The sequence below is a fragment of the Giraffa tippelskirchi genome, chromosome 12, assembly GCF_054371585.1.
Source record: "Giraffa tippelskirchi isolate mGirTip1 chromosome 12, T2T-mGirTip1v1.2.pri, whole genome shotgun sequence".
NCBI classification, from domain to species: Eukaryota; Metazoa; Chordata; class Mammalia; order Artiodactyla; family Giraffidae; genus Giraffa; species Giraffa tippelskirchi.
This window is the reverse complement of record NC_137286.1, coordinates 67311597-67328360: the sequence shown is the minus strand read 5'-3', so window position 1 is coordinate 67328360 and position 16764 is coordinate 67311597. Positions and strand designations below refer to the sequence as shown.

The window sequence follows — 16764 nt, the reverse complement described above, 5'->3', positions numbered from 1 at the left end:
GACTGAATCGAGAAGGGAAAAGAGAGGGACACAGCCAGAGAGAGACACGGAACCAAAGAGAGGAAAGGAGTCGATGGTCCAGACTTTTCATCAATCTGTCTCGAAGGTAGAAGCAATGACAGCGCCCATCCACCCCAGAAGGGGGAAAAGGACGGAAGGTTTGGAGAGGAAAAGACAAGAACGCAGGGAGCCATTAGAAGCTCAGCCACCCGCAGAAGCCGAGCTGGGACACTTGAACAGAATCTCAATGGAAACAGAGGACCAGAAAGTTGGCTACTCTTTTCTATAAGAGAGGGAGACCTTCGAGTCTTCCTTTCGGTCCTCCAACTTGGATGCGGGGTCTCAAAACACTCAGGAGGGGGAGTGCCTTTTCCTGGGTACCACGGCGCATCCAGGCCTCGTTCTGCCCCATTCTGTGCTGTGTCAGCCCTGGATGGAGTCTTTCTTTCTGAAGTCTCAGCGCACAAGCTCCACGTGATATCGGCCCCAGGTGGAAAGGCATGGAGCTGCTCGTAGGCCGACAGACCTAGGAAGCAGAGGGGAGAATGACCCCCACTCTGCAGATGGAGAGACTGGGGAAACCCTGAGGGGCATACGCTTGTCCAGGGCCACACCACTTATGAGAAGAAGGAGCCTGGTCTGAGAGCAGCGGGGTCCTCGGAGCTCAGGCCCTGGCTGCACCCAGGCCTCCCCAGGGCTGTGGGCTGGGCTGTGTGGCTGTCACTGTGCCTGCACATGGCCTAAGGGGGGTAGTCGAGCAGTCAGAAACCCAGAGATTCCCTTGGGAAGTTTTGGGGAAGGGACTTCAGCACGAACCCCAGGAAATGATGTCACCTGCCGGCAACAGAACCCAACAGAACCCGCAACCCGGGTATCCAGGCCTCCAGAGCGGAGAGGAGCCCCCAGCCAGATCACTTGCTGCCAGGATGTTCTGCTGTTTGCCCCTGCCCAGAGGCCGGGGCCTCAGGAGAGCTCACAGGCAGTGTGCGTGGGCACCCTGTCGACGTTGGCTCAGGGCACCCCCGAGAGGCCTCTGGCCCTTTGCCCGGAGAAACAGAAAGGTAACACGGGGAGCCCCAGGCCGGGCCAGCCCACCTCTCCCATGCCACCCGGAAACACCGGGTCCTTTGCCTGTGTGTGTGGATGCGGGTTTCTCGGGGTGTGTCTCCCTCAAGGAAGCCCAGGCGGATGTGGGGTCAGAAGCCTGCGGGCAAGTTGTGTCCACACCCCAGGGGAGAGCAGGCTGGGTGGGATGGGGAGAGTGCGGAGAGCGCCGGCCGCCCAGGCTGGCCTCACACCCTCAGGTGGGTCTCTTTCGTCCCGGGTGGGGATCTGAGCAGACACACGTCTCTGACCCTTCTGGGAAGAGAAGTTCGAGCAGGCAGAAGCAGCGGCTCCACTGGCCAGGCCCAGCTCGGAAAAGTCCCAGCATGGCTGGCTGACGGTCACTGTCGTTGCAGAGCTTCCCACGTGATGAGGCCGAGGACGGGGACACCCCGTCCACCTCCCGGAGGGAGGGGTCGGAGCACCACCCCCCCGCCCCTGAGGCCCAGTGCAGGCTCCAGGTGAGCGTGCCCACGGAGGCATCAGCCCCACCGGGGGCGAAGCGGAGGCGGGGAAGGCCTGCTGCCGAGACACCACACAGGATACACCCGGCGGCCCAGTCTGAGGCTGCCACGGAGCTCAGCACACCCGGCTCCGACCCAGAGTCCCGAGAACCCCAGCCTCTGAGGCAGCAGGAGGACCTGGAGCCCAGCACGCCAGAGCACAGAGGTGAGGACGCTGGGGCTGGTGCACGGGAGTGTGTGGGGAGGGGATGCTGAGCTACACAGGGACGAGTCCCCGAAAGATGCTGCTGGGCCTGCAGCAAGCGCTGGCCTCACACCCCCACCCCCATCTTGCACACTTCAGTCCCAAAAGACATCCGACCCTGGGTATTCTTTGGGAATCTCTTGGAAGCTTTCTGTCCCGGGATACGCACATGCCAAGGCTGGCCTGTGGGCAAACTTTGCTTCTCCCCCAGCTCTAGCACTGGCCTCCAACTGGAACCAGGCTCCACTTCCCAGACCTGTCCCTACAGAGGTGGTGGCTCCAGGTGCAGGACCCAGGGATCCACCGAGGGCAGATGGAGAACCGAGACTTGCCCTCGCAGAGACACCAGGCCAGCTGGGTTCTGGCCAGCACACCGGGCAGATCGGATCTCCGTGCCTGCAGGACCCCCAGCCCCAGGCACTGATGTCCCACCCCCTCAGCCAGAACCTCCACCTCCACGTGCACCTGTACCTGCTCGGGCTTTGGCAGGAGAACCCGAGGCAGAGGAGGAGTCACCGCCTCGGCAGGGAGAGCCTGCCCTGGCTCCCGCGCAACACCCAGACGCCGACGATGACTCACCCACCCCTGCAGGAAGAACGAGCCCCCGCTCTGGACAGAGACCCAGAGCCCTTGCCGGAAACACCACGTCCAGGGGAGCGGTCGGCTCTGCCGCCTCCATCCCTGTCGGCTCACCGTGGACGCTGTCAACTCGGTCTGCCCCCAGGGGACATGGAGTTCCTTTCCCCTGAACTGCTTTGCATTTGGTTTGTTTCCACCTTTCTGGTGATGTTTTATTTTTTGTATGGTTTCCTGTATTTTTGTTGGTTAAGTTGGGATTAGTAAACTTTTTCATCATTGTTGCAATTTGGGAACACTGTTGTGTAACTGGTGATACTGTGTTACCATCACCACTTTGTGGTTTCAGACCCGTTTGATCTTTATGCCCCATCCCCCAACAAAGCCTGGATTCAAGGCAAGCACGCCCTGTTCATCCCTCCCCCCGATCCTGAACACAATTTCATCTTTTCTTTCTGCATTCCTTCCTATATTCTTGGTGTCCCCAAACAATGACTCTCAGTGAAATGACTGAAGGAGTTTCTTTCGGACTCTCCACCTACTGTAAGACTCCATTGGAGAGTTCTCATTTTTATGTCATTTGAACTAGCCTTTGATAGCTGACAGGACGGTGTACGTCCTTTCAAGATATCATGTGCCAAACGAAGCCCTTTTGGCAAATGCCATCATTATCTCCAGGCAGGCATTGCTGTTTGAAGGGTGACATCTCAGCCAGAAGGCAGAGGCTGAGCTCCTCTTGTTGCACCAGCTCCCAAAAGAAGCCAAGAAAGGGAGCTGGAACAACAAACCACCCCAACGCCCAGGAAAGCGTTCTTCATGACAGAAGGCTAGAAAATGACCCAACAACCTTGTGGCCCAGAACCCCTCTAGAAAAATCACTGTTCCATAAAAAAGAGAAACACGTGGGAAGTTCCAAGGAGAGGCAATGCCCATGGCCAGTGTACTTTAGAGACGGCCTGACCGCTCCGGGGAAGACACGCACCGACGGAACCCCTTGGGAAACAGCAGTGAGAGTCCTCACCGTCGTAAGGGTTTCCTCTGGGGACAACCTGCCCTGGGCACCACATGAGGGAGCAGACCGGCTTCTCTTCCTCTGCCCCCACACCATTCACTCATGAAGGCAGCTCAGGTGTTCTCATGCCCTGCCTGCCTGCCTGCCTGCCTGGCTCATCTGTGAGCTGTGACCACCTCCAGGGCAGGACTCCACCTTCTCCTCTCTGTGTACCGTGAATCTGCACACAGTGGGCTTTCAGAACCTTAGGAGACTTGAGCCATTCCCACTCGAGCCAGAACCCTCCCCAGGAAGGAAAACGGCTGTGGAGTCATTTTGGCCCCAGCACTGGTTCCGAAAGCCTGGCGGCTCCTACAGCCTCTATGGTGTGAAGAGGGAGGTCCCTTTTGACAGAGCTTTCCGGCTGTCAGATCTAAGCTGTTGTTTCACTGTCAGCTGTGTCTCTTCCGTTGCAGCCAGGTGGGCCACGCTGCTCCAAAGGGGCTCACAAGCTGAGTGGCAAGGGAGGTATTGAGAGGACAGGGATGGCTACAACGTGCTGCAAACTGAGTGAGGGTCCCCACAATCCTCAGCAAAGGTCTGTGGTGTGCAAGTGGGGAGTAGAGGGCCCCCAAGTTCCAAAGGAAGGGAGGTACTCGGGAGCTAAAGCCCTTGGCTGCTGTGGTAGCAGCTGCAGATGGCAGCTCGTCCACAGTGCACTTCGAATGAGGTCATATGAGCGGGACTCTGGAAATGGCTCCGAAATCAAGAGAAAGGGGTCAGGGTATGTGGGAATCCGGCGGGGGTGGGGGGTGGATGAAGGAAGGTGTCCTTCCTCTCTCCAGTGCAATTTGGTTTGGTGAGTCTCAAAGCTACCAGATGGCACTTCCCAAGTCAGGCCCCCGCAGGAATCAGGGTGGGCTGCGTGCCTCGGCCCCTGCCACAGGGACAAGCCACACCAGTGGCCTCCCTGAGCTCCAATGGCCGGATCTGGGGGTTCTGTCTGGGTGCACACCTCCTTGCTCTGGCCAAGTTCCCCCCTTCTCTGAGCACCAGCTTCATCCTCTCGAATGAGGACATCGATTGCTACCTTGGCACGTTACTCTCTTCATCCTGTGAAGACTCATTAGGCTTATCCTACAATTACTAGCTGGCCCGAAGAGATATCTCCTGAATCCAGATTAAGCTGGAGTCTCCCAGGCTCATCTGGCATGTCTTCCCTGAAGTCTGCCAAAACCCACACCCTTGCATTTCCAGGGACTCCCCTTAGCCAGCTGGGCAGAAAACCCAGCATGGTTCAAACAAGCTGACAGACAAGCGGGAGAGGACTCACGGGCAGACGGCCTCCCTCAGGTCTCGGGTGGAGCTCTTGGACCACAGCAGCAGCGGGCCACCTCAGCCCCTGGGCTCAGCAGCGCCCTCATTCTCAGGCCGGCGGCTCTGCCCTGAGGGGAGCAGGAAGGTCACCAACTGCCGCAGGCGGACCTCAAGCCCCTCCCACTGCTGGAGCCTGACCTCCCCCGGCCCCACCCCTTCCCCTACCCCAGCAGGACGAGAGCTCGTCTTCCCCTGGCTTCCAACGTGAGGCCCGGCCCTGGGCCCCGATTGGGCACTGCCCCAGTCCGGAGCCAATCACAGTGGCCAGGGAGGTGGAACGCACCGATTGGCCAGGGCCAGGTCATGTGACCATACTCCCCAGGAAACTCAAATATTACCAAGATTCCCTAATAAAACAATGAAAAAAATTATCCAGTAAAGGCAAACAGTACTTTTTAATGAGGCCAATGTCACAGAAAAAAAAAAAAAATCCTTCACAATGAATTGCTCAAGGAAGCTACTAAATAAGCTTTCAGAAAAGTTAAGACTTTTTTTTTTTTTTAATAGGGTGACGGAGAGCTATACCTTTCCCATCTATGTGAATTTAGGTTTAAACTAGATTTCCCTCGGCTATTATATAAGACAAAAAACCCCACATCACCCCCTTTCACTCCCCCCACCCCCAAAAAGTGTTTTAGTCTATTGAATTTTTGTGTCCTCAGTTGTGTCTGATTCACGGCAACTCACGAACTCTACACAGCCAGGCTCTTCCGTCCATGGAATTCAGGGCAATTTTTTCTGTCACAGCAAATGCCCACCCTGGGTGATCCAAAGGCAAGGGCTCAGAGGCTCCTGAGAGACTAACTCCTTTCAGCTGAGCACAGAGCTGGCTCCTCACTGGGATGCCTGTGGCCTGGGGCTCCCAGAGGGGAGAGCAGCACTCGCCCCACCGTGTGGTCACTGCTGGAAGTGCAGGCTGCTCCTCACTCCCCCTTGACAGTGTCCCTGAGGGCAGAACAGTGTGAATCTACTCAAGGTGGAAACGCAAACTCCGATGCAACCAAACTTCCCACAAGGTCTCCAAAACCACTCAGGAACAGGGAATTGGAAACTGCAGGGCATGACATGAATGGAGATGGAGACTTGACACCTTACACCGAGTTCACTTCCAGTTATCCCTAGACAAAGTTTCCATGAAAACTTGTCACAAATCTAGAAGAACAATGAGCAGAAACCGGACACGTGCTTTGAGTCTTCACACACAAAACAAAAAGGCAGCCCACAAAACAACCCAGAGAATACAGTGGACTTTGCAAAATCAAAGATATCTACTGTGGGAAAGACCTCATTACAAAAGCAAAAGACAGGTCATACATCGCGAGACGAATGAGTGGAAACACAAAGCTTCTCAAGGATGTGTCTCCAAACAGACAAAGAACACCAACACGACAAGCCTGTGAAAACTAGGGAAAGGTCTGAAGGGACAGCAGACTGAGGAAGACACACACAGAGTATCCCGGATGATGTCCAGCACTGAGGGCCTGAAGAAACAACAGTCTAGTTGCACTCCCTCAGGCCTGTGTGACCCTGGATGAGGCCTCTGTTTCCCGGTGGCTCTGAGAGATGGACAGGGAGGAAGGGGAAGAGAAATCACTTGCATTTCTAATACTCACAGCAAAGTCTTCCAATGAGAAGGGAATTATCACCCCCACTGACAATGCCATTCACTGAAGTGATACCCACGAGTCCATCTAACCCAGAAGGGAAGGAAGGACCTGTTCTCACAAAACGGCGAGAGATGGAAGAAGGAAGATCAAGCCCACACCAACCACTGGAAAGAGAAGCTGTGCTCAGGGCTTGAAAGAATTCCTATTGGGAAAATGATGTCACAGCCCCACAAGGCAATCCACAGCTTCGATGCTATTCCTCCCAAAATGCCAATGCATTTTCGCACCGAACAAAGAATTGCAAAAGGGGTACGGAAACAGAAAAGAGCCTAAATTGTCAATACAATCCGACGAAAAAGCCCCGATACGGACATCCAAGGTTGTGTGAAAGGAAATTAGACGACCAAACTAGGATCCTCAGGAGAGTATCGGAGAAGGCGATGGCGACCCACTCCAGTACTCTTGCCTGGAAAACGCCCTGGACGGAGGAGCCTGGTAGGCTGCAGGCCATGGGGTCGCGCAGAGTCAGACACGACTGAAGTGACTTAGGCGCAGCGGCAGCAGCAGGACAGTATGCTATTGGGAATACAACAACACACACAGATCCAGATCGATGGAATAAAGTTGAGGGTCCAGAAACAAACCCCGGCATCCATGGTCAACTCATCTCTGACACAAAAGGGGAGAATATCCAAATGGGAACAAGAAAGCCTCTTCAATAAATGTCCATGGGAAAACCAGACAGCTACATCTGAAGAACGCTATTGGTTTTGATCTCACACCACCTCAATATCGGGGAAAAACCTCACCCTAAAGACTGATGTCATGAGATAGCTAGAAAGAAGCGTAGGTCAAAGGCTCCGCAACATCAGAGTCTCCTTGCCATTTGCTGGGCGGAGGTAGAAATGGGTCTCTTCAAGTAAGGGAAAGAGGAAAACGAAGTACGCCAATGGGTTTCCATCCAATGGAACCTCTTCACAACAGAGAAGCTAAGCATTCAGAAATGCAAAAGATAGGAAACGGAACATGAGAGACTCCTTGCAAGTGGTGTATCTGAGAAGGGGTTCATATGGAAAGAGACGAAGAATGCACAGCACTCAGATTCCAAGAAACACCACCACCACCCTTGACCCTTCCCCCATGACCAACTCCGACCTAAAGCCTTTCTCTCCCTCTAACCTATCCCTAAAACATAACCCTCATCTAATCATATACATGTGCATTCCTAGCATCCATCCATCCACACACGAGAGAGAAAGAGGAAGACACAGACTGAATCGAGAAGGGAAAAGAGAGGGACACAGCCAGAGAGAGACACGGAACCAAAGAGAGGAAAGGAGTCGATGGTCCAGACTTTTCATCAATCTGTCTCGAAGGTAGAAGCAATGACAGCGCCCATCCACCCCAGAAGGGGGAAAAGGACGGAAGGTTTGGAGAGGAAAAGACAAGAACGCAGGGAGCCATTAGAAGCTCAGCCACCCGCAGAAGCCGAGCTGGGACACTTGAACAGAATCTCAATGGAAACAGAGGACCAGAAAGTTGGCTACTCTTTTCTATAAGAGAGGGAGACCTTCGAGTCTTCCTTTCGGTCCTCCAACTTGGATGCGGGGTCTCAAAACACTCAGGAGGGGGAGTGCCTTTTCCTGGGTACCACGGCGCATCCAGGCCTCGTTCTGCCCCATTCTGTGCTGTGTCAGCCCTGGATGGAGTCTTTCTTTCTGAAGTCTCAGCGCACAAGCTCCACGTGATATCGGCCCCAGGTGGAAAGGCATGGAGCTGCTCGTAGGCCGACAGACCTAGGAAGCAGATGGGAGAATGACCCCCACTCTGCAGATGGAGAGACTGGGGAAACCCTGAGGGGCATACGCTTGTCCAGGGCCACACCACTTATGAGAAGAAGGAGCCTGGTCTGAGAGCAGCAGGGTCCTCGGTGCTCAGGCCCTGGCTGCACCCAGGCCTCCCCAGGGCTGTGGGCTGGGCTGTGTGGCTGTCACTGTGCCTGCACATGGCCTAAGGGGGGTGGTCGAGCAGTCAGAAACCCAGAGATTCCCTTGGGAAGTTTTGGGGAAGGGACCTCAGCACGAACCCCAGGAAATGATGTCACCTGCCAGCAACAGAACCCAACAGAACCCGCAACCCGGGTATCCAGGCCTCCAGAGCGGAGAGGAGCCCCCAGCCAGATCACTTGCTGCCAGGATGTTCTGCTGTTTGCCCCTGCCCAGAGGCCGGGGCCTCAGGAGAGCTCACAGGCAGTGTGCGTGGGCACCCTGTCGACGTTGGCTCAGGGCACCCCCGAGAGGCCTCTGGCCCTTTGCCCGGAGAAACAGAAAGGTAACACGGGGAGCCCCAGGCCGGGCCAGCCCACCTCTCCCATGCCACCCGGAAACACCGGGTCCTTTGCCTGTGTGTGTGGATGTGGGTTTCTCGGGGTGTGTCTCCCTCAAGGAAGCCCAGGCGGATGTGGGGTCAGAAGCCTGCGGGCAAGTTGTGTCCACACCCCAGGGGAGAGCAGGCTGGCTGGGATGGGGAGAGTGCGGGCAGCGCCGGCCGCCCAGGCTGGCCTCACACCCTCAGGTGGGTCTCTTTCCTCCCGGGTGGGGATCTGAGCAGACACACGTCTCTGACCCTTCTGGGAAGAGAAGTTCGAGCAGGCAGAAGCAGCGGCTCCACTGGCCAGGCCCAGCTCGGAAAAGTCCCAGCATGGCTGGCTGACGGTCACTGTCGTTGCAGAGCTTCCCACGTGATGAGGCCGAGGACGGGGACACCCCGTCCACCTCCCGGAGGGAGGGGTCGGAGCACCACCCCCCCGCCCCTGAGGCCCAGTGCAGGCTCCAGGTGAGCGTGCCCACGGAGGCATCAGCCCCACCGGGGGCGAAGCGGAGGCGGGGAAGGCCTGCTGCCGAGACACCACACAGGATACACCCGGCGGCCCAGTCTGAGGCTGCCACGGAGCTCAGCACACCCGGCTCCGACCCAGAGTCCCGAGAACCCCAGCCTCTGAGGCAGCAGGAGGACCTGGAGCCCAGCACGCCAGAGCACAGAGGTGAGGACGCTGGGGCTGGTGCACGGGAGTGTGTGGGGAGGGGGTGCTGAGCTACACAGGGACGAGTCCCCGAAAGATGCTGCTGGGCCTGCAGCAAGCGCTGGCCTCACACCCCCACCCCCATCTTGCACACTTCAGTCCCAAAAGACATCCGACCCTGGGTATTCTTTGGGAATCTCTTGGAAGCTTTCTGTCCCGGGATACGCACATGCCAAGGCTGGCCTGTGGGCAAACTTTGCTTCTCCCCCAGCTCTAGCACTGGCCTCCAACTGGAACCAGGCTCCACTTCCCAGACCTGTCCCTACAGAGGTGGTGGCTCCAGGTGCAGGACCCAGGGATCCACCGAGGGCAGATGGAGAACCGAGACTTGCCCTCGCAGAGACACCAGGCCAGCTGGGTTCTGGCCAGCACACCGGGCAGATCGGATCTCCGTGCCTGCAGGACCCCCAGCCCCAGGCACTGATGTCCCACCCCCTCAGCCAGAACCTCCACCTCCACGTGCACCTGTACCTGCTCGGGCTTTGGCAGGAGAACCCGAGGCAGAGGAGGAGTCACCGCCTCGGCAGGGAGAGCCTGCCCTGGCTCCCGCGCAACACCCAGACGCCGACGATGACTCACCCACCCCTGCAGGAAGAACGAGCCCCCGCTCTGGACAGAGACCCAGAGCCCTTGCCGGAAACACCACGTCCAGGGGAGCGGTCGGCTCTGCCGCCTCCATCCCTGTCGGCTCACCGTGGACGCTGTCAACTCGGTCTGCCCCCAGGGGACATGGAGTTCCTTTCCCCTGAACTGCTTTGCATTTGGTTTGTTTCCACCTTTCTGGTGATGTTTTATTTTTTGTATGGTTTCCTGTATTTTTGTTGGTTAAGTTGGGATTAGTAAACTTTTTCATCATTGTTGCAATTTGGGAACACTGTTGTGTAACTGGTGATACTGTGTTACCATCACCACTTTGTGGTTTCAGACCCGTTTGATCTTTATGCCCCACCCCCCAACAAAGCCTGGATTCAAGGCAAGCACGCCCTGTTCATCCCTCCCCCCGATCCTGAACACAATTTCATCTTTTCTTTCTGCATTCCTTCCTATATTCTTGGTGTCCCCAATCAATGACTCTCAGTGAAATGACTGAAGGAGTTTCTTTCGGACTCTCCACCTACTGTAAGACTCCATTGGAGAGTTCTCATTTTTATGTCATTTGAACTAGCCTTTGATAGCTGACAGGACGGTGTACGTCCTTTCAAGATATCATGTGCCAAACGAAGCCCTTTTGGCAAATGCCATCATTATCTCCAGGCAGGCATTGCTGTTTGAAGGGTGACATCTCAGCCAGAAGGCAGAGGCTGAGCTCCTCTTGTTGCACCAGCTCCCAAAAGAAGCCAAGAAAGGGAGCTGGAACAACAAACCACCCCAACGCCCAGGAAAGCGTTCTTCACGACAGAAGGCTAGAAAATGACCCAACAACCTTGTGGCCCAGAACCCCTCTAGAAAAATCACTGTTCCATAAAAAAGAGAAACACGTGGGAAGTTCCAAGGAGAGGCAATGCCCATGGCCAGTGTACTTTAGAGACGGCCTGACCGCTCCGGGGAAGACACGCACCGACGGAACCCCTTGGGAAACAGCAGTGAGAGTCCTCACCGTCGTAAGGGTTTCCTCTGGGGACAACCTGCCCTGGGCACCACATGAGGGAGCAGACCGGCTTCTCTTCCTCTGCCCCCACAGCATTCACTCATGAAGGCAGCTCAGGTGTTCTCATGCCCTGCCTGCCTGCCTGCCTGCCTGGCTCATCCGTGAGCTGTGACCACCTCCAGGGCAGGACTCCACCTTCTCCTCTCTGTGTACCGTGAATCTGCACACAGTGGGCTTTCAGAACCTTAGGAGACTTGAGCCATTCCCACTCGAGCCAGAACCCTCCCCAGGAAGGAAAACGGCTGTGGAGTCATTTTGGCCCCAGCACTGGTTCCGAAAGCCTGGCGGCTCCTACAGCCTCTACGGTGTGAAGAGGGAGGCCCCTTTTGACAGAGCTTTCCGGCTGTCAGATCTAAGCTGTTGTTTCACTGTCAGCTGTGTCTCTTCCGTTGCAGCCAGGTGGGCCACGCTGCTCCAAAGGGGCTCACAAGCTGAGTGGCAAGGGAGGTATTGAGAGGACAGGGATGGCTACAACGTGCTGCAAACTGAGTGAGGGTCCCCACAATCCTCAGCAAAGGTCTGTGGTGTGCAAGTGGGGAGTAGAGGGCCCCCAAGTTCCAAAGGAAGGGAGGTACTCGGGAGCTAAAGCCCTTGGCTGCTGTGGTAGCAGCTGCAGATGGCAGCTCGTCCACAGTGCACTTCGAATGAGGTCATATGAGCGGGACTCTGGAAATGGCTCCGAAATCAAGAGAAAGGGGTCAGGGTATGTGGGAATCCGGCGGGGGTGGGGGGTGGATGAAGGAAGGTGTCCTTCCTCTCTCCAGTGCAATTTGGTTTGGTGAGTCTCAAAGCTACCAGATGGCACTTCCCAAGTCAGGCCCCTGCAGGAATCAGGGTGGGCTGCGTGCCTCGGCCCCTGCCACAGGGACAAGCCACACCAGTGGCCTCCCTGAGCTCCAATGGCCGGATCTGGGGGTTCTGTCTGGGTGCACACCTCCTTGCTCTGGCCAAGTTCCCCCCTTCTCTGAGCACCAGCTTCATCCTCTCGAATGAGGACATCGATTGCTACCTTGGCACGTTACTCTCTTCATCCTGTGAAGACTCATTAGGCTTATCCTACAATTACTAGCTGGCCCGAAGAGATATCTCCTGAATCCAGATTAAGCTGGAGTCTCCCAGGCTCATCTGGCATGTCTTCCCTGAAGTCTGCCAAAACCCACACCCTTGCATTTCCAGGGACTCCCCTTAGCCAGCTGGGCAGAAAACCCAGCATGGTTCAAACAAGCTGACAGACAAGCGGGAGAGGACTCACGGGCAGACGGCCTCCCTCAGGTCTCGGGTGGAGCTCTGGGACCACAGCAGCAGCGGGCCATCTCAGCCCCTGGGCTCAGCAGCGCCCTCATTCTCAGGCCGGCGGCTCTGCCCTGAGGGGAGCAGGAAGGTCACCAACTGCCGCAGGCGGACCTCAAGGCCCTCCCACTGCTGGAGCCTGACCTCCCCCGGCCCCACCCCTTCCCCTACCCCAGCAGGACGAGAGCTCGTCTTCCCCTGGCTTCCAACGTGAGGCCCGGCCCTGGGCCCCGATTGGGCACTGCCCCAGTCCGGAGCCAATCACAGTGGCCAGGGAGGTGGAACGCACCGATTGGCCAGGGCCAGGTCATGTGACCATACTCCCCAGGAAACTCAAATATTACCAAGATTCCCTAACAAACCAATGAACAAAATTATCCATTAAAGGCAAACCGTACTTTTTAATGAGGCCAATGTCACAGAAAAAAAAAAAAAAATCCTTCACAATGAACTGCTCAAGGAAGCTACTAAATAAGCTTTCAGAAAAGTTAAGACGTTTTTTTTTTTTTTTTAATAGGGTGACGGAGAGCTATACCTTTCCCATCTATGTGAATTTAGGTTTAAACTAGATTTCCCTCGGCTATTATATAAGACAAAAAACCCCACATCACCCCCTTTCACTCCCCCCACCCCCAAAAAGTGTTTTAGTCTATTGAATTTTTGTGTCCTCAGTTGTGTCTGATTCACGGCAACTCACGAACTCTACACAGCCAGGCTCTTCCGTCCATGGAATTCAGGGCAATTTTTTCTGTCACAGCAAATGCCCACCCTGGGTGATCCAAAGGCAAGGGCTCAGAGGCTCCTGAGAGACTAACTCCTTTCAGCTGAGCACAGAGCTGGCTCCTCACTGGGATGCCTGTGGCCTGGGGCTCCCAGAGGGGAGAGCAGCACTCGCCCCACCGTGTGGTCACTGCTGGAAGTGCAGGCTGCTCCTCACTCCCCCTTGACAGTGTCCCTGAGGGCAGAACAGTGTGAATCTACTCAAGGTGGAAACGCAAACTCCGATGCAACCAAACTTCCCACAAGGTCTCCAAAACCACTCAGGAACAGGGAATTGGAAACTGCAGGGCATGACATGAATGGAGATGGAGACTTGACACCTTACACCGAGTTCACTTCCAGTTATCCCTAGACAAAGTTTCCATGAAAACTTGTCACAAATCTAGAAGAACAATGAGCAGAAACCGGACACGTGCTTTGAGTCTTCACACACAAAACAAAAAGGCAGCCCACAAAACAACCCAGAGAATACAGTGGACTTTGCAAAATCAAAGATATCTACTGTGGGAAAGACCTCATTACAAAAGCAAAAGACAGGTCATACATCGCGAGACGAATGAGTGGAAACACAAAGCTTCTCAAGGATGTGTCTCCAAACAGACAAAGAACACCAACACGACAAGCCTGTGAAAACTAGGGAAAGGTCTGAAGGGACAGCAGACTGAGGAAGACACACACAGAGTATCCCGGATGATGTCCAGCACTGAGGGCCTGAAGAAACAACAGTCTAGTTGCACTCCCTCAGGCCTGTGTGACCCTGGATGAGGCCTCTGTTTCCCGGTGGCTCTGAGAGATGGACAGGGAGGAAGGGGAAGAGAAATCACTTGCATTTCTAATACTCACAGCAAAGTCTTCCAATGAGAAGGGAATTATCACCCCCACTGACAATGCCATTCACTGAAGTGATACCCACGAGTCCATCTAACCCAGAAGGGAAGGAAGGACCTGTTCTCACAAAACGGCGAGAGATGGAAGAAGGAAGATCAAGCCCACACCAACCACTGGAAAGAGAAGCTGTGCTCAGGGCTTGAAAGAATTCCTATTGGGAAAATGATGTCACAGCCCCACAAGGCAATCCACAGCTTCGATGCTATTCCTCCCAAAATGCCAATGCATTTTCGCACCGAACAAAGAATTGCAAAAGGGGTACGGAAACAGAAAAGAGCCTAAATTGTCAATACAATCCGACCAATTGTCAATACAAGCCCCGATACGGACATCCAAGGTTGTGTGAAAGGAAATTAGACGACCAAACTAGGATCCTCAGGAGAGTATCGGAGAAGGCGATGGCGACCCACTCCAGTACTCTTGCCTGGAAAACGCCCTGGACGGAGGAGCCTGGTAGGCTGCAGGCCATGGGGTCGCGCAGAGTCAGACACGACTGAAGTGACTTAGGCGCAGCGGCAGCAGCAGGACAGTATGCTATTGGGAATACAACAACACACACAGATCCAGATCGATGGAATAAAGTTGAGGGTCCAGAAACAAACCTCGGCATCCATGGTCAACTCATCTCTGACACAAAAGGGGAGAATATCCAAATGGGAACAAGAAAGCCTCTTCAATAAATGTCCATGGGAAAACCAGACAGCTACATCTGACGAACGCTATTGGTTTTGATCTCACACCACCTCAATATCGGGGAAAAACCTCACCCTAAAGACTGATGTCATGAGATAGCTAGAAAGAAGCGTAGGTCAAAGGCTCCGCAACATCAGAGTCTCCTTGCCATTTGCTGGGCGGAGGTAGAAATGGGTCTCTTCAAGTAAGGGAAAGAGGAAAACGAAGTACGCCAATGGGTTTCCATCCAATGGAACCTCTTCACAACAGAGAAGCTAAGCATTCAGAAATGCAAAAGATAGGAAACGGAACATGAGAGACTCCTTGCAAGTGGTGTATCTGAGAAGGGGTTCATATGGAAAGAGACGAAGAATGCACAGCACTCAGATTCCAAGAAACACCACCACCACCCTTGACCCTTCCCCCATGACCAACTCCGACCTAAAGCCTTTCTCTCCCTCTAACCTATCCCTAAAACACAACCCTCATCTAATCATATACATGTGCATTCCTAGCATCCATCCATCCACACACGAGAGAGAAAGAGGAAGACACAGACTGAATCGAGAAGGGAAAAGAGAGGGACACAGCCAGAGAGAGACACGGAACCAAAGAGAGGAAAGGAGTCGATGGTCCAGACTTTTCATCAATCTGTCTCGAAGGTAGAAGCAATGACAGCGCCCATCCACCCCAGAAGGGGGAAAAGGACGGAAGGTTTGGAGAGGAAAAGACAAGAACGCAGGGAGCCATTAGAAGCTCAGCCACCCGCAGAAGCCGAGCTGGGACACTTGAACAGAATCTCAATGGAAACAGAGGACCAGAAAGTTGGCTACTCTTTTCTATAAGAGAGGGAGACCTTCGAGTCTTCCTTTCGGTCCTCCAACTTGGATGCGGGGTCTCAAAACACTCAGGAGGGGGAGTGCCTTTTCCTGGGTACCACGGCGCATCCAGGCCTCGTTCTGCCCCATTCTGTGCTGTGTCAGCCCTGGATGGAGTCTTTCTTTCTGAAGTCTCAGCGCACAAGCTCCACGTGATATCGGCCCCAGGTGGAAAGGCATGGAGCTGCTCGTAGGCCGACAGACCTAGGAAGCAGAGGGGAGAATGACCCCCACTCTGCAGATGGAGAGACTGGGGAAACCCTGAGGGGCATACGCTTGTCCAGGGCCACACCACTTATGAGAAGAAGGAGCCTGGTCTGAGAGCAGCGGGGTCCTCGGAGCTCAGGCCCTGGCTGCACCCAGGCCTCCCCAGGGCTGTGGGCTGGGCTGTGTGGCTGTCACTGTGCCTGCACATGGCCTAAGGGGGGTGGTCGAGCAGTCAGAAACCCAGAGATTCCCTTGGGAAGTTTTGGGGAAGGGACTTCAGCACGAACCCCAGGAAATGATGTCACCTGCCGGCAACAGAACCCAACAGAACCCGCAACCCGGGTATCCAGGCCTCCAGAGCGGAGAGGAGCCCCCAGCCAGATCACTTGCTGCCAGGATGTTCTGCTGTTTGCCCCTGCCCAGAGGCCGGGGCCTCAGGAGAGCTCACAGGCAGTGTGCGTGGGCACCCTGTCGACGTTGGCTCAGGGCACCCCCGAGAGGCCTCTGGCCCTTTGCCCGGAGAAACAGAAAGGTAACACGCGGAGCCCCAGGCCGGGCCAGCCCACCTCTCCCATGCCACCCGGAAACACCGGGTCCTTTGCCTGTGTGTGTGGCTGCGGGTTTCTCGGGGTGTGTCTCCCTCAAGGAAGCCCAGGCGGACGTGGGGTCAGAAGCCTGCGGGCAAGTTGTGTCCACACCCCAGGGGAGAGCAGGCTGGCTGGGATGGGGAGAGTGCGGGCAGCGCCGGCTGCCCAGGCTGGCCTCACACCCTCAGGTGGGTCTCTTTCGTCCCGGGTGGGGATCTGAGCAGACACACGTCTCTGACCCTTCTGGGAAGAGAAGTTCGAGCAGGCAGAAGCAGCGGCTCCACTGGCCAGGCCCAGCTCGGAAAAGTCCCAGCATGGCTGGCTGACGGTCACTGTCGTTGCAGAGCTTCCCACGTGATGAGGCCGAGG

The 16764-nt window shown here is 55.4% G+C and overlaps 2 protein-coding genes across 2 annotated transcripts; both read left to right on the top strand.

Annotated features, from left to right (window-relative positions):
• The first annotated feature begins 336 nt into the window (after positions 1–336).
• Positions 337–2685, top strand: LOC145529995 (uncharacterized). Its single transcript, XM_081550774.1, has 3 exons — positions 337–1061; positions 1461–1773; positions 2024–2685. Exons 1-3 carry the CDS (start codon positions 825–827, stop codon positions 2650–2652), a joined length of 1179 nt encoding a protein of 392 aa, XP_081406900.1. The 5' UTR covers positions 337–824; the 3' UTR covers positions 2653–2685.
• A 2453-nt stretch (positions 2686–5138) lies between these two features.
• Positions 5139–10319, top strand: LOC145529914 (uncharacterized). The gene is made up of 3 exons (XM_081550681.1): positions 5139–8694; positions 9094–9406; positions 9657–10319. The coding sequence occupies exons 1-3, from the start codon at positions 8458–8460 to the stop codon at positions 10283–10285; spliced, it is 1179 nt and encodes a 392-aa protein (XP_081406807.1). The 5' UTR covers positions 5139–8457; the 3' UTR covers positions 10286–10319.
• The last annotated feature ends 6445 nt before the right edge of the window (positions 10320–16764 follow it).